The sequence below is a fragment of the Erythranthe guttata genome, chromosome 6 (assembly GCF_056151865.1).
Source record: "Erythranthe guttata isolate IM_541 chromosome 6, IM_541, whole genome shotgun sequence".
NCBI lineage: Eukaryota > Viridiplantae > Streptophyta > Magnoliopsida > Lamiales > Phrymaceae > Erythranthe > Erythranthe guttata.
Genome location: NC_142538.1, coordinates 16,869,981 through 16,894,613, shown reverse-complemented (window position 1 = coordinate 16,894,613; position 24,633 = coordinate 16,869,981). Strand labels below are relative to the sequence as shown.

The 24,633-nt window shown below is 33.4% G+C and overlaps 2 protein-coding genes across 4 annotated transcripts; both read left to right on the top strand.

The window, feature by feature from the left end:
• Positions 1-1,371: 1,371 nt before the first annotated feature.
• On the top strand, positions 1,372-13,522 carry LOC105955695 (homeobox-leucine zipper protein REVOLUTA). Of its 3 annotated transcripts, none has more exons than XM_088819996.1 (19): positions 1,372-1,597; positions 2,822-3,047; positions 3,832-3,991; positions 4,664-4,755; positions 4,846-4,936; positions 5,019-5,117; positions 5,442-5,555; positions 5,701-5,784; positions 5,964-6,116; positions 6,209-6,283; positions 9,162-9,268; positions 9,591-9,753; positions 10,773-10,955; positions 11,136-11,213; positions 11,651-11,785; positions 11,981-12,297; positions 12,529-12,634; positions 12,884-13,033; positions 13,200-13,522. In XM_088819996.1, the coding sequence occupies exons 3-19, from the start codon at positions 3,905-3,907 to the stop codon at positions 13,353-13,355; spliced, it is 2,190 nt and encodes a 729-aa protein (XP_088676122.1). In that variant the 5' UTR covers positions 1,372-1,597; positions 2,822-3,047; positions 3,832-3,904; the 3' UTR covers positions 13,356-13,522. The 3 variants fall into 3 exon arrangements, with proteins under 3 accessions (XP_088676122.1, XP_088676123.1, XP_088676121.1); XM_088819997.1 differs by having other exon boundaries at positions 1,378-1,602; XM_088819995.1 differs by lacking the exon at positions 1,372-1,597 and having other exon boundaries at positions 2,440-3,047.
• A 502-nt stretch (positions 13,523-14,024) lies between these two features.
• Positions 14,025-20,364, top strand: LOC105955694 (Zn-dependent exopeptidases superfamily protein). The gene is made up of 14 exons (XM_088819994.1): positions 14,025-14,276; positions 14,565-14,969; positions 15,064-15,302; positions 15,607-15,763; positions 15,988-16,065; positions 16,169-16,243; positions 16,325-16,444; positions 16,536-16,688; positions 16,969-17,497; positions 18,018-18,174; positions 18,285-18,394; positions 18,510-18,622; positions 18,880-19,237; positions 19,824-20,364. The coding sequence occupies exons 2-14, from the start codon at positions 14,622-14,624 to the stop codon at positions 20,144-20,146; spliced, it is 2,760 nt and encodes a 919-aa protein (XP_088676120.1). The 5' UTR covers positions 14,025-14,276; positions 14,565-14,621; the 3' UTR covers positions 20,147-20,364.
• Positions 20,365-24,633: the final 4,269 nt, after the last annotated feature.

The window sequence follows — 24,633 nt, the reverse complement described above, 5'->3', positions numbered from 1 at the left end:
ATTTTCGTTGAGTAGTAAGATATAGTGAATTACGATCTCTAACTATTCAAGGGAAATATTCGCTTACCAATTCAGATGAATTACTCCCTCCATCCTATTTTATTTGACCGTGCAATGAGTACATAAATCTAAACGAATCAATTTAATAAATATTATATTTAATACTAAATCTAATACTCGGCTACTAAATTACCAAAAAAGAATAGCATAGACCGTCAACGCAACATAAAATCACAAGATATGATACAATGCAAAAATGTTCGATCGCTTAAATTTCTTTCACTAGGTTGCTAAAATCGATTTACGGAAATTATGAGTTCTTTGACTTCATTTCCTTAAAAAACTTTCAAAATATTACGAATTCGATCAAGACTATATTTACATTACACGTTTTAGTCAAAAATAATTACTTTTTATTTACAAAATTATCTCAAAAATTCTAAAAGTTTCAATTCATATTACCTATCTAACAATTCAAAACATCCCAAGATTATGGTGGCCAAACAAAAATCAAGACTTTTTATTTATTTATTTTTTATTTTATTTTATTTTATCAATTTTGTAGATCTCAATATTATTAGTACATTTACACTAAGAGAGTTCCTAAAAAGCTCAATCAGACTATTTTATATAATTTAATAAACATTAATCTTATATCATTTTAAATAAAAATAAATGATATGTATTATGTTCTTAGATAAAAAAAAATTTATGCTCATAGTTTCAATCTTAAAGAAGAAAAATGTTGGTTTTTTTGTTCTTTAATCTCAAACATCTAATAAGCATCTCAAAATTGGGATACATGAGTTTGTGGGAAAACGTGTTAATATTTAAAGTATATGGTATATTTATAAATATACTATATAAACATATATAAATTTTTATTTATATATAAATTCTTCTTATACATTTCATACAAACATATTCAAGTTTTTGTTTACTATCAACTATGTCTATAAATTTGCAATTCATCATTAAACACACAATTAAGAAAACAACAAAAATATTTGAATTTGCTATTCAAACATATTTTTAACTTTTTAGAAATTGCAAAATAGCCCGTAAAACTGTTCGACAAGTGTCCTGGAGTGTCAGACACGAAACATGTCCGAAACGCGAAAACACTATGCAGTTGAAATTTCCGAGCTACATCGACCCTAATAAAAACGACGGACACACATAAACATGAGGTTCTAAAGATATATACATTTGTATGAATATTTAACCTTTAATTATAACATGAAAAATAGTCGAGAACAATATTAATCAAGCCAATTTTTAATTTATGTTTGTTCATTAACCCAAAACTTTATAGAAATTGCTATTGGTTCCCAACAATTGTTTTAACAAGTCATTATCACCCACTTCCCCATTCCCGCCCTCAGCAATCATAACAAAGGGGCAAAATTCCTTCTTCGGCTATTTTTTTCATCGCTTGTTTTCAGAAGTAACAATGGCGGAAATCGTTGGGCATCGTCTTTGTGTTTTCGAATTTAATTTTCGGGAGACGTATTCCCCACTCGCGGCAAATCGGAGCGTGTACAGCTGTCTACACTGTAGGATGGCTCTCATCCAAAATCTGTACACACACCCTACGGTATTGTGCGTGTACACAAATTTGTTTGTTATTTGAATTTTTTAAATCGAAATTATGTCAATCTCGCGGAAATAAATGCCTAGTATTTTATTTGGTATGTACAATTTTTTATATTTTTTTTGGATTTTTTTTTGCATTTATGGATCATTTATTTGATGTTTATCTGTTGTGTAATTGGATTGGTTTTTACAATTTGATTATGGCTGTATTTATTTATGCAAACTCAGAATTAACAGGCACATTGATTTACATGCCTTTGTAATAAGGTGGCACATTGATTTACATGCCTTGATTTCTTTGGCCGTGAGTGTGAATTTATGTGGGAGTTAAATTAATATTTATTGCTTTATTTTTTTTTCTGGCACCATTTAATGTGGATTTATTTGTATAAGAAGTATGTTATAAATGCATCGTCGGATAATTGTATGTATATGTTTGTGTATTTGCATGTATTTTATGATTTGTATGCTTATAATGTGTTTGCGTTCCTCGTTCGGTTTTACTAAAATGAAAAATGTGAAAAATGCCACTTAATTTATTTTACGAGACTAATACATGGGCGGTTGAGCATAACATATATTTTTGTATGCATTATGCTAGCTTCTTATTCTTGATGAGCATGGAAATAAGATTGATTAAATGGTTTTGTGGTTGTGAAATGGTATGTTTGTTGATTATGTATGAATTTCTTCATAATTAATCAGCGCTTAAAGATATAAATTTGGACGGTGAAGATTTTGTGAAATATAATTGGTAAGAGCTGGTGGGTGAAAAGTAAAAACGAAAAAGACAAAACCAGTTGAGATTGTAGTAATATATGTTCAAGGTTGACAGCATATTGTATGGCATCCAGTTCAGCAAATTAAAGTGCTTTAAATGACCTTTTTTCCAGACTCGAACAACCCAATACAATCCGAACATTTGCCTCGTGCAGATTAGGAAGTTACAGAATCCCTTTATCACAATCCGATAGAATTTAGACTGGAGTCTTAAAGAATCCACGGGTTTTTGTTTGTGATTTTTCGAATTTTTTACAAGCAAATAAGGAGTTTTTGACTTTTTGGGCTATAAAAGGCCTACAATTATATTGGTTTAAAGCATCTATTAGGCCATTGCTTTTTATGTGTGAAAATCATAGATTTTTCATAAGGTTGATCATAGATAGATTTTACAGATTGTAGTTTTTGAGTCAAAACACTGAAGTTGTGGTTGTTCTAATGGAAGGAGTAACAGTTGGTGCGGGTAGCAAAAGAGTTAAGGGTGTGAGAAGGCAACGTGAAGCGGGAGCAAGATACGCTCGATACACAGAACAACAGATCGAGGTTCTTGAAAAACTTTATGCAGAGTGCTCAAGTCCAAACCATTTTCAGCGGGCTCAGATCATACGCGAAGAACCTACTCTGAGGAACATAGACAACAAACAACTCAAAGTCTGGTTCCAAAACCGCAGGTGAAATATTTACTTCTCTCCAACTTCGTTTCTGTCTCGATCTTTTACTGATTTTTCCTTCGTTCCATCTCAATATGTTTCATCATGAAAATTGTTATGGTTTATCCAGATTTTGATAGATCTGAATATTTTAGATAAGTAGCCCCTTGTTTTTGCTGATTCAGACTAGTTGTTTCTTGGTGATGGTCAATGAGCCTTAAGTTTTCATAAAATTAAACATACATTTGATATTTATTTCATGGTTTGGCTTCCTTCATTAGTCAATTAGACTATATGTTAGTTCACTTGGTTTTCTTGAAAGTTCTTGCAGATTTTGTAGAAATCACCAATTTGAAATAGTTTCTGAATAAAAGTGAAAAAAAGTCATTGTAGATGCTGAGTCATTCATCCAGCCTTGCGATCTTTTTACTGGGGCATTCTTGTAGGCATTTTCAAGTGATTGCATTTATATAGCATATTCTAGCACTTTTAATACTAAAATTATCCACAAGGCAACCAATTTTGTCTTTCGTGGATATGCATAGCCCGTGTAAGATGGTAAGATCGCATATCTTAGGACTGGAATATGTACCCTGAATACTTTCTCAATTGAGATGATGCTTAATGGTGTGAAACATGGAATATTGGGGGTTGAGATGCATACCTGATTTCTCATTTGTAGATCTCATTTTTAAGAGATCTACAAAGTTTCCTTTGAAGCACTAGTTGTGTTTCTCTTAGTCAGTTTTTACTTTAAAATAAACTTGACATAATATCAAACTGTTCTTTCTTCCACCATTTCCAGATGTCGTGAAAAGCAGAGAAAAGAAAATTGCGATCTTGCTTCAGAAAACAGGCGATTGACTGCGGCAAACAAGATGTTAAGGCAGGAGAATGATGGATTGCAGAAAAAGTTAGCCCAGCTAATATGTGAGAATGAGCATTTGCGGAACCAAGTCCTCAATGTATGTATTGTAGTTCTGGACTTCAAATAGATGTCTTTTGTACTATGCAATGTTCAATCGAGTATATTGTGGATATATTTGGATTCATATACTAAAATATTGGTGTTAGCTGTATTCCCCAAAATTTCATACCTCAGTTGAATATGCCATACAACACTGTTCTCGTCAAGAGAATGGTGCCAAATCCTTAAGCTTTAGCAAATAGTCTATTAGGAATTCTTTCCTAATATAGATCTATTGAGATGCATATTATATCATGTGATAGTACTAACTAATAATTGTTACCAGTTATGTTACTCGATAGTGTTTCTTTTAGTTGATGTGTGGTATATGGATTTCACGGCTACATTCAGGGAATTTCCCTCACAAGTCTTGGACTCTCTCGTATCCTTTTCTGGTTTGCAGGTTGATACAAACAGGTAAAACCTGTCTCTGGGAGGTGTCAATGTGTAGAAAGATTAATGTTCATGCTTCTTCTTACCATGGATTTTTGTTATATGCCAGAAAAGTGTTATCTTGCATGATTTTACTTTTTTCTAGGATTAGAAGTAAAGAAAATTAGGCTGCATGTTAAAATAATGTTGCGATTGTTCTGTTAAAATGAGGATTTTATATTGTTTACAAGGCTTTTAACCTTTGTCGATACTTATGGAGTGAATAATTCTGATGCAGTTAACTACAACAATCACCACCTATGACTTGGTCCATCAACCTGAAACCAATAACCCTCAGATGCCCATTAGGATTGCTAACAGCAACAATGGGTATTGTGGAGTGCCATTAAATTTATACATTATTTATTTTCAGTTATCCTATCGCTCTGATTACTTGTTTTCTAATTCTCGATTATGTAGCCTGCTCTCACTGGCTGAGGAAACCAAGAAAGAATTCCTCTCCAAAGCTGTTGGAACTGCTATTAACTGGATCCCTGTTCCATGGCTAAAGGTTATGACTGTAGCATGCTTTTAGGAGTTATTTTGAAGGCTATCGTATGCTTTTGTTGATCCATACATTTGTTTCTTTTCAGCTACGCAATCCAGGTTCACTTGGCACTATCTATGTCTCATCTAGTTGCATTGGAGTGGCAGCCCGAGCATTCGCTACAGTACCTTTTAAACCTATTAAGGCAAGACCTATTTTCATCTTATAAGATCCTATATCTACGTTATTAGCAGAGCATAGCTTGCTTTAAAGTTGGTTTCTGTGTGTCTTATCTCTTTCAAACAACACATCTAAGTTATATAGTGGGAGAACTGAGAAACTAAACAAGAGCGATAAACAAAAAAAAACAGCTAGTTTCCGTGGCATCTAGAAATTCGTCACTTTTTACTGCTAATGTGGTCATATTACACATCAATTATTTTAGTAGTGAAACTTCAAGGAAAACTGCCAGTCCTTTTATTTTGATTTATAATATGCTTAAACAAATGTTCGTTTCCATTTCATGCAGACAATTGAACTCCTCAAAGACCGACCCTCCTGGTCTCGACGGTGCCGTAATATAGATGTTATTGCCAAATATCCTGCGAACAATGGGGGAACCATTGAACTAATCTATACACAGGTAACACCAATATTTTAGTATATGAATATACTAAAATATTTCGAACATTTGCCCAAGACTCATGAAAGTTATAGGTTGAAGGTTTTCCTACTGTAATTTTTTATCGCTATTTATTTTTCTTCTAAACATTGACTTTCTTGTCCAGTACTATGCTCCCATTATCATGGCTTGTGCTCGAGACTTCTGGACATTAAGATACACGTGCATGTTGGGTGACGGTAGCTATGTGGTATGACTAATCTTTCCTTGCTATGAGATGGGAAAATATGTCCATGGACTGACTAACTAGCAAATTGACCTGTTTTAGATACAGACTGTAGCTTTCATGTATATTATTCTCACACAGATAAACGTACCGTTGTATATTTTTAGCTGTATTTAATTCTAGTTCTTATATTTTATGTTAAGGTATGTGAGAAATCAATTTCTGGTTCTGATGCTGCCCCAAGTTCACCTGCTGCCTTAGAATTTGTGCGAGGCAGGATGATGGCTAGTGGCTATTTGGTTCGCCCACGTGATGACGGATCAACCGTATATCTTGTTGACCACATGGATTTGGAGGTACTATCCATTTATCGATTTAGCAAGATGGAAAAATTAATATCCTTAACCTATCACGAGAATTTGAATTAAAAGGAATCAAATTGTTTTAGGCATCATCCATCCCAGAGGTGGCACGACCTCTTTATGAGTCATCTGAACTTGTGGCCAAGAAGATGATTGTTTCTGTAAGTATCTCTTTACTTGGTTAGCTTCCTTTCGTATTCTGTTGCATATTTTGATGAATCATAAATCTTAAAACTTTACTTGTTTCTGTGAATATGTCATTTTCTTTGAAATGGTTGAAGTGATTTTAGTTATAACTAATGTCGAAATTTGATTGAAAATATGGGATGCGATAAGTTTCAGCTGGGTGGGTGATACTAAGGTCGCTTCTTTTTACTTTGTTTAGCTTTTCATTAGGTAACTCTCTTTGGGAAACCTGATACATGTGCACCAATCATTTAATTTGGTTCGATAGTCACCTGCAAGAAAACCACATTGCCGCATCTTCTTTACTCTCTCAGATAACTCACCTCTACCCATTTTTTTCTGGTAACCCTGGTTAAGCTTTTCTCAGCTCCCATAACTTTGTCACTTTCTCCCTCTCTATTAGGATATTAATAAAGGGAAAATTACGAGAAACCCCCGTGAGGGTAAGGCCTGATTACGAAAATCCCTCTCGTGATTGCGTGATTACGAGAATCCCCCTCTGCAGTATTTGACCGTTGAAATCACAGCAGATGTGTTTTGTCCGTTTTACCCTCGGTTATTTGAAAAAAAAACCAAAAGGTAAATTACGAGATACCCCCTAAAGTAAGGCCTAATTACGAAAACATCTCATGTTATGTGTAGTTACGAAAATCCTCCTGAGTTATGTTGCCGTCTTACAAAATCCCCCTACGGTGTTACTTTTCAGTTTTCACGAAAAAAATATATTGACAATTACCCTAATATCTCCTGGAATAATGAAGTAAAAGAGAAATCTTAATTCTATTTCCTTATTCGAGCTTTAAACTCGCCGTCACCACCACTTTTCTGTATTTGGCCTTTTAGCCACCAAACTGTCCATACACACAACGATCGCCGAAGAATGCGACCGACACTGCATGTAAAATCGATTTTATTGAATAAAAAGTTATAAAAATGTAAACAAAAAAATTACAAGAATATATATATGTGTGTGTGTGTGTGTGTGTATATATATCTTAATTTTTAATTCCTTTACTGAAATACTACAAAATATTTTTAGTTTTTTTTAAAAATAATTTTTTCTATATATATTTTCTGTAAATTATAAAATGAAGAAATACATAATAGTTTTAAAATTAAAACTAAGTACATTTTTTAAAAATATATTATAATTTACCCCCTAAGTAATTTTTTTTTGAGTAAACCCCCTAAGTAATTAATATGCTTACAATTACACTCTGTGAATAGTAGTCACACATGTTCAAGGGCAAAAATGGCATTTTCAGAGGAATATTCCATGGAATAAAAAAGATTCGGTCAAAAGTAACCCCATAGGGGGTCTGTGTAAGACGGCAACATACCTTAGTGGGATTTTATAATTACGCAAACATGACGGGGATTTTCGTAATCAGGCCTTACATCAGGTGTTTCTCGTAAATCAACTCACAACCCATTACTGATGTAAAGTTAAAAGAGTATAAATGGACAATACCCTTAGATCTTTATCTCTTCCACCTATAAGTTTCAAGTGCTTTACTATCCTGAAATTATACAGCCAACCAGAAAACCATTGCATCAAACATTTAATGTTTTGATTTTCCATGGTAATTAATAGCCCAATATAGATCCTTTAATAATTACATTCCATTTGTAATTAGTAGCATTACAGTTACTAGATGAGTATCGTTGTTAAGCCTTGAGTTTTGATTTTCCATCGAACATTCTTGTAATGTTTGCCTTCGTACAATGATCACTACCCTCAAAACACCAGTTATCACCATTTCTGCAATAATGGTTGCAGAAATCTCTTTTAGTAGCCACAAAGTCGGGGTATACCTTTGACATTACTCAAGTGCCTCAAGTGCTAGCTTGCAATTGCACTGCATTGCTTCCACCGAGAAGATCTCAAGAAATGACAGATCTATGTACTTTATATGGTTTATGCTTTTCCTTGTTATGGTTTGTGCCTTTTCTTTTGGTTATTCAATATACTAGGCAACTTGCAAAAATATACTATTTTTTACACTTTGGGAAGTTATATGACTTCCATATATGTATTTTATTTTGCACCATAGTATGCAATATTCTGTATTTGAGTTGTTTTAATTTTTTGAAGTTGGTATTATGAATTGGAATTCTATTTGGACTTCGTAATATTGATAGTAATCATTTCTATCTTTTTTACAATCTTGTTTCTTATTATAGTAATTGAACATAGTTAGGATTTTGCTCATTGTTTCAATAATAGAATGGTGATGGTTTTTCGGAAACAAATTTAAGTTGCATCAATGAGTTTGAATTCCACGAAAGTTCGATCATTGTAAAGTCAAACACCCAAGCTTGATGAGATATGAGTTTGAGGTTGAAAAAGTTCATATCTCAACAAGCTTGAGTGTTGACTTTAAAAACCTGTAGCTGTCAACTATTACCTTGATTTAACATTAAAGAAGAGTTTAGCTCAATATTTTAGTTCTGATATAGTTGGTTCTGAAATGATATTAAATACTCATAGGGCAAGATTAAGTGTCAGTGCTCTTTTTATTTTCCTTTTTTTGGGTGGAAAGGGGGAGGAGAGGGGTAAAGACTTTCTTCCAGACGAGAAATTTCAGATTGATTTTTGCAATAAAAGCACTACTAAAAAATAGGAAAGTTGGAAATTTTTTCCAAGATATACTAATAAAAGATATTTGGTTGATTGTACTGTATAATTACTAGATATTCTTCCCTGGTGTCAAATATGTTTATTTTATATAGCCAATATGTTTGTTGTACACTAGTATAATTTTTTTAATTAATGGCTTTATCAGAACCGGCAGTTATTTCACACATACTTACTTTTTACATACTAATAACTATTTTGTTTTTTATATAAAGGCACTTCACTATATTGAGCACGTTGCCAATGAAGCAAATGACAAACAGACACATGCTTATCAAGAGAACCCTGCTTTTCTCAGATCTTTCAGCCAAAGACTTAGTAGGTAAGACTTTTGAATTTACATATCAAGCCAATATTCTATGGACCTCCTCCCTTTATTGCTGGCATATCCAAATATCTGTTAACTATGATAAAGGTTAAATCACGATAATTAATTAAGTTTTTAAGTGGATGATAGGCAGCTACCTGTATCCTTTATTTTCTGTATTCTACAACCTCTTATTGGAAGGGAAAGTGGGCCTTTTCGGAAACAAGACTATTTTTGCTATATTTTCTTAAATCCTTGAAATAATTTGCTGCACTCTGGAGAGCCGTGAAAGGTTATGTGAAGCTTCATATTACTAAAATGTTTATGGTTGTATTAGGGGCTTCAATGATGCCGTCAATTGTTTCTCTGAAGATGGATGGACATTGATGAATGGCGATGCATCTGATGATGTGATTATGTCCATTAAGAGAACAACGATTTTTGGAGCTTATACAACTTCGGATACTGTAATATGCGTGAAAGCCTCTTGTCTACTTCATGTGAGTTATTAACCTACTATTCCCCCCTAAATGTGTCTATCGTACGTTCCTATAGCTGCAACATGATTATTGATTAAATGAAGTTATATGGGCATATCATCTTTCTACAGTTATTTACGAGTGAAACTAAGTGAAGAGTTGGAAATTCATTGCAGTATTTTGATGAATTGAGTATTCTTTTCAATGCATTTTGATTACATTCTTACTATTTGTCACTTGCTAAAGACTGTTTGAATATTATTCTGTAGATAACCTTCTTCATGAATAACTGTGAGATATCATTCAAATCCGGTGATGAGCAAGGTTTCACAATGTCGTAAATGTTGTTAGAATGAGGATTACTGTGATTTACAATTAAATATTGGCTGCTTATATGGGGAGAAGGACCCATGTTTCAAGTATAATTTAGTATTTCCAACATAACTTGAATAGAACATCCACAAATAGATGAGTGAGATTGGTGGTGACAATAGGTAACTTTAATATGAAACTTGATGAGATCCCTGTAAGTATACAACCAGGAAAAGTGACCTATTGATTTCTTGTATAACCTTTATCAAAGATACCAAGGAGTGTAGTAGTGCAAGTTTATTTGCCAACAACTACGTCATGAATTTAGTTTACATGCGAAGCCATCCAATTCCTTAGTAACATCGGAATGCACCATATTGCCTGAACTGTAGCCGATCATTTTGGCTGATGTAGCATGGACCGAGAAGGAAACACAAAACCATTTTGCATGAAATATAGTTTTTATGCATATGAACATTCTAGCTAGTGGTTTAATGCAAGTTACTGCCTTAAGTATAGCTGATCATTTCGACCAATGGTAGCATGGAACAATGTTATAGTTCTAGATCTATTAAGATTCTTTACTCAGTCGAAAGATCAAATCATGGTTGGATCTACTATGTTTCTTGTCAATGTCGTACTAGAAATTATATCGTACTTGGTAATTTGTTTAATTTGTGAAGTTGTATTTCTGAAATTCATACAGAGTCTTTTTATATTGGTGGCAGAATATTGTACCTGCGAGCATGGTGCAGCTTCTGAAAGAGCGCCGTTCTGCTTGGATGGATTTCGACTTCTCTGATCATTCTGTGGCATTTACCAAAGCCGCCTGCTTTTCATATCCAGGACATAATACCCACAATTTATCTGGAGCTCCTGTGCTGCTTGGCCACAATAATCATGAAGACGAGGTTTGCTTGAATTTAAATGATGTTTTATTGTTTTTTTAACCTTGCTTGATTACTGAATTTTTGGAAATCGTAGACGAGATACGGAACTTATTGTCTTTGACAAAACCTGTATACAAATATGATTATTTCATTCCACTTCGTGCAATTTACATGCTTATGCTATTCATGTTTCTGTGTCAGGCATTGGAAGTAATTCGATTTGACCGCAGCGCTGACCTCCTGCTTACTGTTTCTTCAGGAGATATATATCATTTGCAGGTCAAGTCATCTCCTCCTCTGATTGTTGACTTTTTCTGAACTCTTTCTGCACATTGATGTGAATCCTTTATTTATTATAAGAACAATGCATCGCAAACTGTTAAACTAGGTCTCGGAGAACAAGTATATTCTTACTATAAGTTTCTGTGAGAATATATTCAAACTAGGAAGGAACTAGGAGTAAAAGAGTAATTCTAGATGGGTGTTGAACATAGCCTTAGTTAGGAGATCACAGCCTTAACCACGGATTATGTTCGACAATGTGATTAGGCATTTTCTTTTTCTATAAAAAGTAAAACCATGGTCCAGGAGTTGAGCCAATCATATATGATATAAGTCGTAGTTCATCCAAACACACTTCTGAATTAGAGTGCAAATCGATGAAACTTTATTTTTGCGGAACCTAATATGCTATATTACCCTGGTTACTGATGCAGATGAGCAATGGAATGGAAGACAATGGCTTCGGAGCTTGCTCCGAACTGATCTTTGCACCAGTTGACAGGACAATACCCGATGATGCTGTTTTATTTGCTTCTGGATTTCGGATCTACTTGTTGGGTTCACATACAGTTGAGTTAAAATGTTCTTGTGTTTGCCAACTTCTTCTGGAGTTGACGAACATTTTTAAAAGGCTCGACAACTTTCCAGTTAACACACATGATCGAACTTTCTCAAATGAATGTTTTTTGTGTTGGTTCATTTAGTTCTTTCTCCTGTATCTTAATCCTTTACAACTATTTATATCTAACTGCATTGATGGGCAGGACACAAATTCATCAACCGATTTGACTTCGAACGAGGCATCGAATACTAGGAATGGTGCACAGGCACCCTCGATGCTGATTGTGGCCTTTCAATTTCCTTTCGAAGCCCATCTCCAGGAAGAGGTCGTTGCCATGGCTCAACAGTATATCCGACATGTGATTTCATCTGTGAAGAAAATTTCTATGGAAATAATGACACCAGGATCAAATCCTGAAATGAACTCCACTGAAGCAAATCCAGCTGCGGAGTTCAACAACATCAGTTCAGAATCAACCTATGCCGTCAATCTTGCGACCCTGATATGCCAAAGTTATAGGCAAGTAGTATTGTCAAATTTCTGTCTTGTGAATCGAAGATATGATTTGTGAATGCAATTTCAATAATTTACTCAATCTGTATGCTGCTGGGGTTTCGGTCCTGATTATTAATTATTACATGCATGCATATATTTTGTGTAGTTGGTTCAAGTACTCGGAAGAGATATCATAAAACGGGCCTCGTGCTCTATTTATTTGACTAACCCGACAGTCGTTTTTGCTTCAAACAGGTCAAGTTTAGGTGTGGACATACTAGGCTTCAACTCCCAGAGTACCGATTCAGCATTTGAACAGATACAGTTTCATCCGTATGCTATAATCTGTTTCTCATACACGGTACGTGTGTACTAATCTCTTCACTAAGAAAAAAAGAATATAAGAAGGAAAGAACACAGAAAAAACCAAAGAACATGGATGCTTATAATATCTAAGAATAAAGTTTGATACATACACCAGTTCATTATACTATCACGATCGTTTTTGTGCCTCGAACAATTCTTGTACATTGCTTTTATTTCGATTGGATAAGTGGAGGCAATACTTGGAAAGATAAATATGTATACATTTGCTCGTTTTTTGTTGCAGGCGGCCCCCGTGTGCCTGTACTCCAACCAAGCTGGGCTTACCATGCTAGAGACACATTCAGACAATCTGCAGAATCTGACGGTGGATAGAGTACTCGGTGGCTCTAATAATATATCACTATATTCTATGCTCCCAACTATAAACCAGCAGGTAAATTTCGATATTACAAATTCGCTCCTCTCTCTAGTTAGATTATCCGAGCTTTCTAATATTGCATTAAAAAAAACCGACAGTTCTGACTTGTGAACTCATCATAATTCTCTCTCTCTCTCTCTCTCTCTCTCTCTCTCTCTCTCTCTCTCGCTCTCGCTCGCAGGGATATGCTATTTTACCACCTGGACAGTGTCTATCAGTATTGGACCGTTGCGTATCGTACGGACAAGCTATGGTGTGGCGAGTGCATGCTCCGGATGGTTCTATTCATTGCCTTGCGATGGCGTTCGTTGATTGGTCTTCCATTCAAGAAATTTGATCTTTGTGTACTTTGCACAAAACTTTATCAGTTTTTTTCTTTTCTTTCATAAAATAATTGGATTTTTGCTTTTCCATCAGGACTTATTACTCATGACATGGAACTTTTCTGGCATGAATTGCATCATTGAATATTGACTTTAATTAATCTTTTATTTTTTTGGACAATTTTAGCCTTCACTAATTTTCTTATGGTTTTGCTCTTTACTTGTGAATTGTGATCTATTAGGTCCCCATTAATTACCATACTGATATTTGCCATTAGGTACAGTTGCCGGGATAATTACAATTTTAGTCCTCAAGTTTGCACTTTTTCACTTTCGATTCCCCATTTACCGCCGTTAACAAGTTGAATTAGGGCTTAATTTGGAATTTTTTTTGAGAAAATTACGATAAGACCCTTGTATTAATTAATTTCAATTTCACCAATTAATCGATTTTGACCAATAACTTTAATTTTTTATTGTATGACAATATCATGATAATGATATTCCGTACCGTTGCCCTATCAAAATATTTTCGTACCGTTCAATAGAAATTTCGGAAGAAAATAAAAATGGTCCAGAGTCCCAATCGTTTGTGGAATTTTGATTTGATAATTGAAAATTAGCAAAAGGAAAAAACTTCGTTGGAAATAAATAGATAAATAAATAATAAAAATAAATAAATAAGAAAAAATACTGGATAAAATATGTAATACGACGCCGTATCCTTCGTTTGACTTAAAAGCTCAGTGGGAGTCTGGAGATCAGACGTCACTGTAAACAAACAGACATTACTAAAAACTCCGAATCAAACAATAATTCTAACTAACCAAAACTCAATACTCATCTCTTTCTTTACATCCTCGTATAATTAATTAATTAATTTATACTACTTCCCCATCTCTCTTGATTTCAGACAATTCCATCGCCATTCCAAGGTAATCAATCCCACCCCTTTACTCTCTCTCTCTCTCTCTCTCTCTCTCTCTCTCTCTCTCTCTCTCTCTCTCTCTCTCTCTCTCTCTCTCTCTCTCTCTCTCTCTTGTTTCTTGCAATCCGGGCTGCTGTTTTTGGATGTTTTGATACAAACCCATGTTGTAGAATTCTATTATTATGTCTCTCTGGTGGTATTACAGCAATACATGAACACACTATGAAGAACTTTGCTCTGTGTTTTTTTTTTTTTTTTAATAATTCTGACATGAAGTTATTTGTTGGATTACCAGGACAGTTTCACCCTTTAAATAAATAAAAAAAATTGATTTGTAAATTGAAGAAGAAAGATGAGAAATAGGCCTAAGAAAGATGCTTCTTCAAATTCAAATTCGACTAGCAATCAAGAAACAACTAGTGGTGGAAAAGGGACCGGAGATTCGAACAGTAACAATGATGTTGCGGCGGCGGTGACCGTTAAAAGATCCTCTTACGTGATACTCGCATTGTTCGTGCTGGCGATATACGGTGCTTGGGGCGTTTATCACTACCAATTCGACACTCTCCCCTCGCCCATGTCGCTCCAGCAGGTCGGGAAACGAGGGTTTTCCGAGCACGAGGCGATGAAGCACGTTCAAGCTTTGACACAGCTGGGCCCGCACTCCGTTGGTTCCGAATCCCTCGAGAGGGCTATAAACGTAATTTCTCGACATTCTGATTTTTCTTCGTTGTCTAATTTTTTTGCTATGATGGCATTCTCGTAATTTAGCCTTTTTTTTTGGGCTGCTGCAGTATGTTGCGAATGTGTCGGAAACTATAAAGGCAAGTGCTCATTGGGAGGTGGATGTGGAAGTCGATTTGTTCCATGTGAAATCCGGTTTTAACGGTTTCGTTGGCGGACTTTTTAAAGGGAAAAGCCTCGTTTATTCGGATTTGAATCACGTCGTTTTGAGAATCACGCCCAAATACGCGTCCGAAGCGGGCGAAAACGCGATTCTCGTCTCCTCCCACATCGACACTGTGTTTGCAGGGTATGTTTGTGATCCATGTATTTTTTTAACCGAAGTTTACGTTTTTCAAGATTTTGTTTTACTATAGTTCGTTTTAGGATAATGTTATAGTTCGGCTCTAATAGTTGAGAAATTATATATGATCAAGTACGACACTTATTATTGCGCAATCTACATTCAACCAGCCACTGGATATGTAATTTGTGTCGGTTCAAACCCATTAGTTTGTGATGTATCAGAGAAAAATTTCTTACGATTTTTTTTCCTAGTTTTCTCTCGTAGATTAGGGCTACATTTGATTTAATATATGTATTTTTTTTTCCAGGGAAGGAGCTGGTGATTGCAGTTCATGTGTGGCTGTTATGCTGGAGCTCGCACGAGGAGTTTCTCAGTGGGCCCACGGATTTAAAAACTCTGTTATATTTTTATTCAATACCGGCGAGGAAGAAGGTTTGAATGGCGCTCACAGTTTTATTTCTCAGGTTTGCCATTTATATTAGATTCAAGTAAAAAAAAAATTATTTATTTAGTTTAAAAAAAATGCGATTTTTTTTTAATTCTGTCGTGATTCTCAAATGAACTGTTTTATCTTGTTGCTACTTTTAGATTTAATAATATTTTTAATTATATAATTTGTATGTTTCAACCTTAGCAACACTAATTATTTAAACAATATTTAAATAACTCGAATTTGTATTTGCTGCAGCATCCTTGGAGTGATACAGTACGAGTTGCCGTTGATTTGGAAGCTATTGGTATAGGTGGCAAATCCGGTATTTTCCAGGTCTGATTTCTTTTTATTTTTATTTTTATTTATTTTTTAAATAAAAAAATAAAAAATTATCGTCTTCGTATGTATGATGTTCTGACTTATACTTGGTCAACAGGCTGGACCAAATCCATGGGCCATTGAAAACTACGCTTCGGTATCTAAATATCCGTCCGCACAAATTGCAGCTCAGGTTTGTTGTCCGAGTAAAATGCAATAAATTTATTTTACTATCTTTTTATTTTATTCGTCTTAATATTTAAAAATTCGACAGGATGTTTTTACTTCCGGTGCTATAAAATCCGCAACTGACTTTCAAGTGTACCAAGAGCTGGCAGGACTTTCGGGTCTCGACTTTGCGTACGCAGATAATACTGCTGTATACCACACGAAGGTATAAATAATTGCTAATTAATAATTATTAAATTTTGAATAATTATTTTTTACGAATATAATTTGTAATGATTATTTTATTAAAAATGCAGAATGACAAGTTGAGTCTTTTGAAACCCGGTTCGCTTCAACATCTCGGAGAAAATATGCTCGCTTTCTTGCTTCACGCAGGTGCCTCCTCGACCATTCCGAAAGAATCGGATACGTATTCCAGCGAGGACAAAGCTATATACTTCGACATTTTGGTATCTTCACATGTTCTTTTTAATGAAGTTTATTGCATTTAGTACCCCTGTGTTATATCGAATTGCTAAAAAAGTCCCCGTGTTATTAATATTAGCAAAAATGCCCCTTAAAATGCATTTTTTAATAATACGAGGACTTCTTTAACAATTACAATAAACACTGGGGTGTATTGAATGCAATAAACCCTTCTTTTTAATTGATATTATTTTTACAATTTCGCGATTATTTCTTCATCAATGTTTTTTCATCGTCCGATTAATTTTAATTCCTAAAATTCAGGGAATGTACATGATCACTTTCCGTCAGCGGTTAGCAAATATGCTCTACAACTCGGTGATAATGCAATCCCTTTTAATATGGACCACCTCCGTTTTGATGGGCGGTTATCCGGCGGCAATTTCGCTCGCCCTATCGATATTGAGCATCGTGCTTATGTGGATATTCTCCGTTACTTTTTCCGTTTCCGCGGCCTTCGTTTTGCCCCTCGTATCTTCTTCTTCGCCGATGCCGTTTGTCGCTAGCCCGTGGCTCGTGGTTTTTCTTTACGGTGGACCTGCGCTCATCGGAGCGTTGACCGGTCAACACATCGGGTACCGTGTCCTCGAGTCGTACTTGGCTCGTAGTTTTGTCGAGAGGAAGCGAAACTTGCCTGCCAGCTGGCAATCCAGTGTGGCGAAATTAGACGCCGAGAGATGGATTTATAAAGCTGGTTTATTGCAGTGGCTTGTTCTATTGATGGTCGGGAATTATTTTCGAGTCGGTTCTTCTTATTTGGCTTTCGCTTGGTTAATCTCGCCCGCATTCGCATGTAAGTTGTATAAATCTCTAACTAGTGTTTATAAAAATGTCTAAAATATCCTCTAGTTAATAGGTTGTTTCTTGTCCAATTTCGAGGGGTAAATGAGTAAAATAACGTCTATTAGTTTCAACCCTAAAACATGATTAATAGTCCTTTATTTGCATGATAAATAACCGGGCCGAAATATAATCTCGGGCCCAAATCATACTTCGTAAACACTTGATGTTACTTGATTAAATTAAAAAAATAAATCATGGTCTCGTTTGGGAATATAGATAGGATTGATTGGATAGGATAGGATAGGATTATATAATCCACGATAATGTAATAAGTGATTATTTTATGTTTGTGATTTATGATTATACAATCCTCGTATTAGGAGTTTCTATAGTGATCCCACGGTTATATATTCCCTTTTTTTTTTTTTTTTTTTTTCATATCACTTACTTTTATTTAATTAATTAATTATTTTTAATTTCTAACCATTTCGTAATTTATTTATTTTTCTCGTCAAATTTTGAATATTTAGACGGTTTGCTCGAAGCGACATTATCACCATCAAGATTACCGAGGCAGCTGAAAACTGTGACATTATTAGTCGGATCGTTTGTGCCTTTTGTACTTTCGTCTGGCATGGTTATTAGATTGGTCGCTACTTTAACTGGAACCACAGTTCGACTCGTGAGGTAACAATTTACTAAGTAAAGTTTCGATTTTTTTCTCGTTTTTTGTTTCGGTTATTAGATTGTGATTTTAATTAATAATAAATAATATGGCTGATATTATATTTTTGCAGGAACCCTGGTACAACTCCTGATTGGATGGGAAATGCAGTGATTGCCGTATTTATTGCTGCTGTTGTGTGTTTGATGTTCGTGTATCTGCTCTCGTATATTCACATATCAGGTGTCGTGTATATATATATATATATATATGTATATATATAAATATAAAACGTATAATACTAACACGGCTTTTTAATTTCGTATTAAACGTGTTTTGTATTTATTTTTTCGTATAGGTGCAAAAATGCCAATTATACTTATTGCATCAATTCTGTTCTTAATTTCTCTTGCTGCGGTTTGGGGAGGTGTCGTTCCGCCATTTACCGAAGATACTGCTCGAGCTGTAAATGTGAGTCACCACTATTCCTTCGTAATTTTTTATTTTTTATTTTTTTATACTCCAATTTATTAAAAAAAAAAAATCGGGTCAAAATCTTCACGAATATGGTATTTTTATTCGCGTGACAAATACTAAAATAAGTCGAATTCTAGTTTCTTGATCGTACCTCTCGTTTCAAGATCCGATTTTTATAAAAAAAATCGTAAAACATTTTAACTACGAAATTAATGTAAAATTTTCTAACAATTTTCATTCCGTTTTTTCAGGTCGTTCATGTTGTGGATGCAACAAAAACGGGTGGTGAAAATATCGAGCCGGTCTCGTATATTTCTCTATTTTCAACAACTCCCGGAAATTTAATCAAGGAGGCCAATGAAATTGGGGAAGGCTTCGTTTGTGGGAAAAATAGACATTTAGATTTCGTCACGTTTTACGCAAATTACAGTTGTTGGACGAACAAGAATGCTGAAAAAGGTTGGCTCAAATCCGATATCCCAACAATCCAAGTGGATAAAGATTTGAAAGGAGATAATCGAGAGACACAAATCTCGATCGACACCAAAGATTCCACTCGGTGGTCTCTCGGAATTAATACCGTAGAAATCGAAGACTTCCAGTTAAAAGGTACTCCCTTTGTTTCATATTATCTGTCGCTTTATAGAATTTTTTTTGTCCAAATTTATGAGTTATTCCAATAATGTTTTTTTTCAAATTTACCGTTATACCCTTATACCACACTCCTCAACTATGTATTGTCTTACGAAAAAACCCCTATTTCAGTAGGTAAATTTGACACTGTGTAAGAAAATACATAGTTGAGGGGCTGGTTGTAATTACCCCAATATGAGGGGTTTTTTGGTAATTTGACCTTACCTCAGGAGTGGCCGTAATTTGGCCAATATTTATTCCTTTTTTTTTTCTTTTGTATTTCTCTCTTATGTTAGAAACCTATAGTTTATTGCATTTAGCACCCGTATTTGCTATAATTGTAAAAAGAAGCTCGCCGTGTATAAATATTAGCAAAATTACCCCACACGATTCATTTTTATTGGCAAACTACCCCCTAAAAATGTACCGTTAAAAGGGTTGTGTACTAAAAAAAGTTACCACAGGGATATTGTTTGCTAATATTTATAACTCAGGCACTAAATTGCAATAATCTCGTTTGATGCATTTCTCTTGTGCTAAAAATGCTTCTTTCGATCCACAGATGCAGAAACTAACGAGGAGTTGATTCCGCTAGGCGAAAAGAGCAGCGTCGATGGGTGGCACATTATCCAATTTTCGGGTGGAAGAAATTCGCCGACCAAATTTAAACTCTCCCTCTTCTGGTTAAATAGCGGGACCCACATGAAAATCGAGGATGGTGTGAAAAACAAAGGCGTTGTTCTGAAACTCAGAACCGATGTTGATAAATTGACACCACCGGTAGAAACTGTTCTCCGGAAGCTTCCGGAATGGTGTTCCCTCTTCGGGAAGTCTACTTCTCCTCACACGTTAGCGTTTTTGAGTAGTCTCTCGATTTCTTTTTAGATAATTCTTTTTTTTTTTCTTTTTTTTTTTTAAAATTATAATGTTGAAATGTGATGCTTAGTTATAGAAACCGTCTTCTACGTCACATTAATCGCCTCGAAATGATCGATGATTTTACGGATAAGTTACTATTATTTTTTTTAGTGAGAGAGTATTTGAGGGTGAAGTTGTCTTTTGACAAATCTTGTTAAATATCAATTATATATGTGATTTTTTTTTTATTTTTTTTTTCATGTGTTGAGTTATATTCTATGTAGCAAGGAAACTTCAACTTTTAACATTTCCGCGTTTCAGAAACGTTTTGTGTCGGAAAACTCGAAGACACCTGCATGCCACTTTATGGGTCATTTTGTAATTTTTGAAAAGTTAGAAACATGTTTGAATAGTAAATTTTCAAATATTTTTGTTGTTTCTCAAATAATTTACATGATTTAGTGACCAGTTGCAAATTGATAGTTGATAGTAAAATTTATTTTTCATGTTTGTATAAAAATATATATAAAATAAAAAATTATATATGTTTATATAGAATATTTATAGATATATTCATGTATTTTAAATATTTACACATTTCCCCCACGTTTCCACATCCCTATTTTCGGAACATGCCGTTTTCCCGTATTACTTTTTCCGTGTCGTTGCTACATAGGCTATATCAATTATGTCTCTTAGGTTTCAAATTGGAAATTAATTCCAATTTTCCAAATATTTATTACTATATTTTCTGAACATGTTTTGGAAAGAAAAATGAGAAAAGAAATATGAAATTTTGGAAATTCCAATATTTGTTTAATAAAAAGTATCATTTAACCACCCTATCATTTATGAATTTAAAAAAAAAAATGCTTTTTATCATTCTACGATAATACTTTTACATAGGAGTTTATATTCAGAACGGATCCCCTGTTTTTTGGAGATAAACGGATCCCATTCAGTCAATGACACGTGGATAATCTAATTAATTGTAAAATATAATTTTACTATTAATCTTACCACAATTAATGATTTAACAAGCAACTAGTATTTCACCCGTGCGTTGCACGGATGTCAGTTTTGAATTGAGACAATAATAATAATACGAAAACAACTATCTCTTTATAAAACACGAATGCAAGTAAAACAAAATGGAAGGAAATAAAAAAAACATAAACTTTATCCCTTAATTTTGAGTTGTAACATGTGAAATTTAATTAAATATTACAAAGAAGAAAACGCGGAACGCGCAAAACACGATATGAAGATTAAGTGAAATTATTTTAAACAGATGGTATAAATCTATTTCGTGGAATGCAATCTACTACACCATGTCAATCTTCTACAAAATAACTAACTTAACAACAAACACGGTAGCAGAGAAGTAACACAATAGATATTCAAATTAAATAACCTGCAAGTTTATTACAAATGACGTTAAATTAGTGATGCACATTACTCAAACAACAATACAACTTATAAATATTACAAAAGAGATACGATGTATACGTCATTATTGATACCAATGCTGATACCAATACGGATACCAATACTGATACCAATATTGATACTAATATCGATACTAATACTGATACTAATTAATATCGATACTAATACTAATACTAATACTAATACTAATACTAATACTAATACAAATAGTAATACTAATACTAATACTAATATACTGATACCAATACTATTACTAATCGTAATCCTACAAATACTAATACGAATACCAATACTAATGATACCAATATTAATATTAATATTAATACTAATGCTAATGCTAATGCTAATACTAATACTAATACTAATACTAATACTAATACTAATACTAATACTAATACTAATATTAATATTAATATTAATACTGATATTGATACTGATATTCGTACTGATACTCGTACTAATACTCATACTTATATTGATACTGATATTAATATTAATAGTAATACTAATACTAATACTGACACTAAGACTAATATAATACCAATACTCATACCCATACTGATACTACTGCTAATACTAACAATAAGACTAATATTAATATTAATACTAATAATATTTCTAATACTAATACTAATACAAATACTAATACTAATATCAATACTAATGTTAATAATGATACATACTAATATCAATGCTAATGCTAATACTAATACTAATATTGATATTGATACCGATATTCGTACTGATACTCGTACTAATACTCATACTCATACTGTGATATTATACTAATACTAATACTAATACTTATACGCATACTAATACTAATACTAATACTAATACTAATATACTAATACTAATACTAATACTAATACTAATACTAATACTAATACTAATACTAATACTAATACTAATACTAATACTAATACTATTACTAATACTAATAGTAATACCAATACTAATACTAATACTAATACTAATACTAATACTAATACTAATACTAATACTAATACTAATATTAATACTAATACCAATACCAATACCAATAATAATACTAATACAAATACCAATAATACTACTAATAATAGTACTAATAATAATACTAATAATAATATTGATACTGATACTGATACTGATACTGATACTGATACTGATACTTATACTGATACTGATATTGATATTAATACTAATACTAATACTAATACTAATACTAATACTAATACTAATACTAATACGCATACTAATACTGATACTCCTATTAATATTAATGCTATTACCAATACTATGTTAATATGCTAATCCTAATATTCTGATGTATACTAATGCTAATGCTAATATGAATATGATAATCCTAATGCTGATGTTAATCATTATTGTAATCCTAATATTATCCAAATTTTTATCTTATTCATAATCTTATTCCTAACACTAATCATAATTATATCCTTATCCTAATCTTAATTATAATCATAATCTTAATCCTAATACTAATCATAATCCTAATACTAATACTAATAGTAGTACTAATCATAATATTAATACAATCCTATACTAATATTAATCATAATCATAATCCTAATCCTAATACTAATACTAATTCTAATTTTATATTAATCATAATTATAATTTGAATCGGAGTCCTAATATTAATACTAATACAAAAACATATATTCAATATATTAGAAATTAATATTTAATTATGTTATCAAATTGACATTAATATTTTTTTTTCAATATTATCAGTGTATAAGCAAATATTAACACATAGAAAGAACAATAATCTTGGATAAATTGCAAAAATCACCCTAAACTTAGGATAAATTACGAAAAGCCCCCACATGTCGGTAATTACAGAGATCACCCTAATGTTTGTTTATGTCTTACATGATCTCCTTATGGTGTGATTTTTATGGAATCTTTTTTATTCCATGTAATATCCTAGAAAATGTGGATTCTACCCCTGCAACGTGACATTTCTTTTATCCTATTGTTTAAATAAAAAAATTACCCACATGTAGGGGTGAGCAAGTCGAACCCATCAACCCGCTACACCCGTCAAACCCGTGAAAAACCGCCCCGTTGGGACCGGACGGATAGATTCATCCAAAGGATTGGGTCCTAAAATGGTGAAGAACCGTGGGTTTTGGTCTTAGATGGGTTCAATTTTTTTTAATACCCGTGAAACCCGTCCCGCCCCGCCATACAAAACGACGTCGTTTTGCTTACATTTTATAGTATAATAAATTAATAGTATTAATGAATAAATAAAGTATCTCTAGTGTATCAAATACATAAATCAACTAAACTATAATTGTGGAAGTAATAGCTTTAAAGATTAGGCTTTTGAGATCCTACACCGGGTGAAATACACCGGGTAGATCTCTACCATTCATATACACACAAACACACACACACACACCCACATTGGTATGTGTAGATCAACGGTAAAAAATCACCTGGTGTAACCTTCACCGGGTGTAGGATAGATAAAACCTAAAAATTATGAAAATCCCTAAGAAAATGTTGGAAAAACGATATATACAACGGTCAACACACGGCAGAAAAAAAAAAGGAAGAAAATGGTGTTGAATGGAGCTGAATAGCGTTGGTTATGCTTGAAAAGGCTGTATTTATTTTATTAAATTTTATCTTTTAAGTTATGAATTAGTTACTTTTAGTTTTATAGTATTTTTTTATTTTCTCTTGACATTTACATTATTTATGTTTGGTTTGAATTTAAGATTTTAGGTTATTCATTTTAGTTTCTAATTATTCTCTCATAAAACTTATAAATTATATATATAAAAAAAAATAGTTTAGACGATAACGGGTTTCGACCCCTGAAGGTTGGGTCCTACTACAAACCCACCATGGACCCGTCTATCGTAAACCCGTTAAAAACCCACAAGTTTGGTTCTTCAAAATTAAGAACCGTTGTTTGACGGGACGAGGGCGGGTTTTGATAGAACCCGCGGGTTTATGTCCCGCGCACACCCCTACCCACATGGGAGGTAATGGTAATACTAAAAAAATGTGAATGTGTTATTTAAGAAGAATAAATATTTCGT

Coding starts and splice junctions, on each gene's coding strand:
- LOC105955694 (XM_088819994.1), top strand. CDS start 14,622: ATGAGAAATAGGCCTAAGAAAGATGCTTCTTCAAATTCAAATTCGACT. Junction 14,970..15,063: donor CCCTCGAGAGGGCTATAAAC/GTAATTTCTCGA, acceptor GGGCTGCTGCAG/TATGTTGCGAATGTGTCGGA. Junction 19,238..19,823: donor CGAAGACTTCCAGTTAAAAG/GTACTCCCTTTG, acceptor TTCGATCCACAG/ATGCAGAAACTAACGAGGAG.
- LOC105955695 (XM_088819995.1), top strand. CDS start 2,815: ATGGAAGGAGTAACAGTTGGTGCGGGTAGCAAAAGAGTTAAGGGTGTG. Junction 4,756..4,845: donor ATTGCTAACAGCAACAATGG/GTATTGTGGAGT, acceptor TCGATTATGTAG/CCTGCTCTCACTGGCTGAGG. Junction 6,284..9,161: donor CCAAGAAGATGATTGTTTCT/GTAAGTATCTCT, acceptor TTTTATATAAAG/GCACTTCACTATATTGAGCA.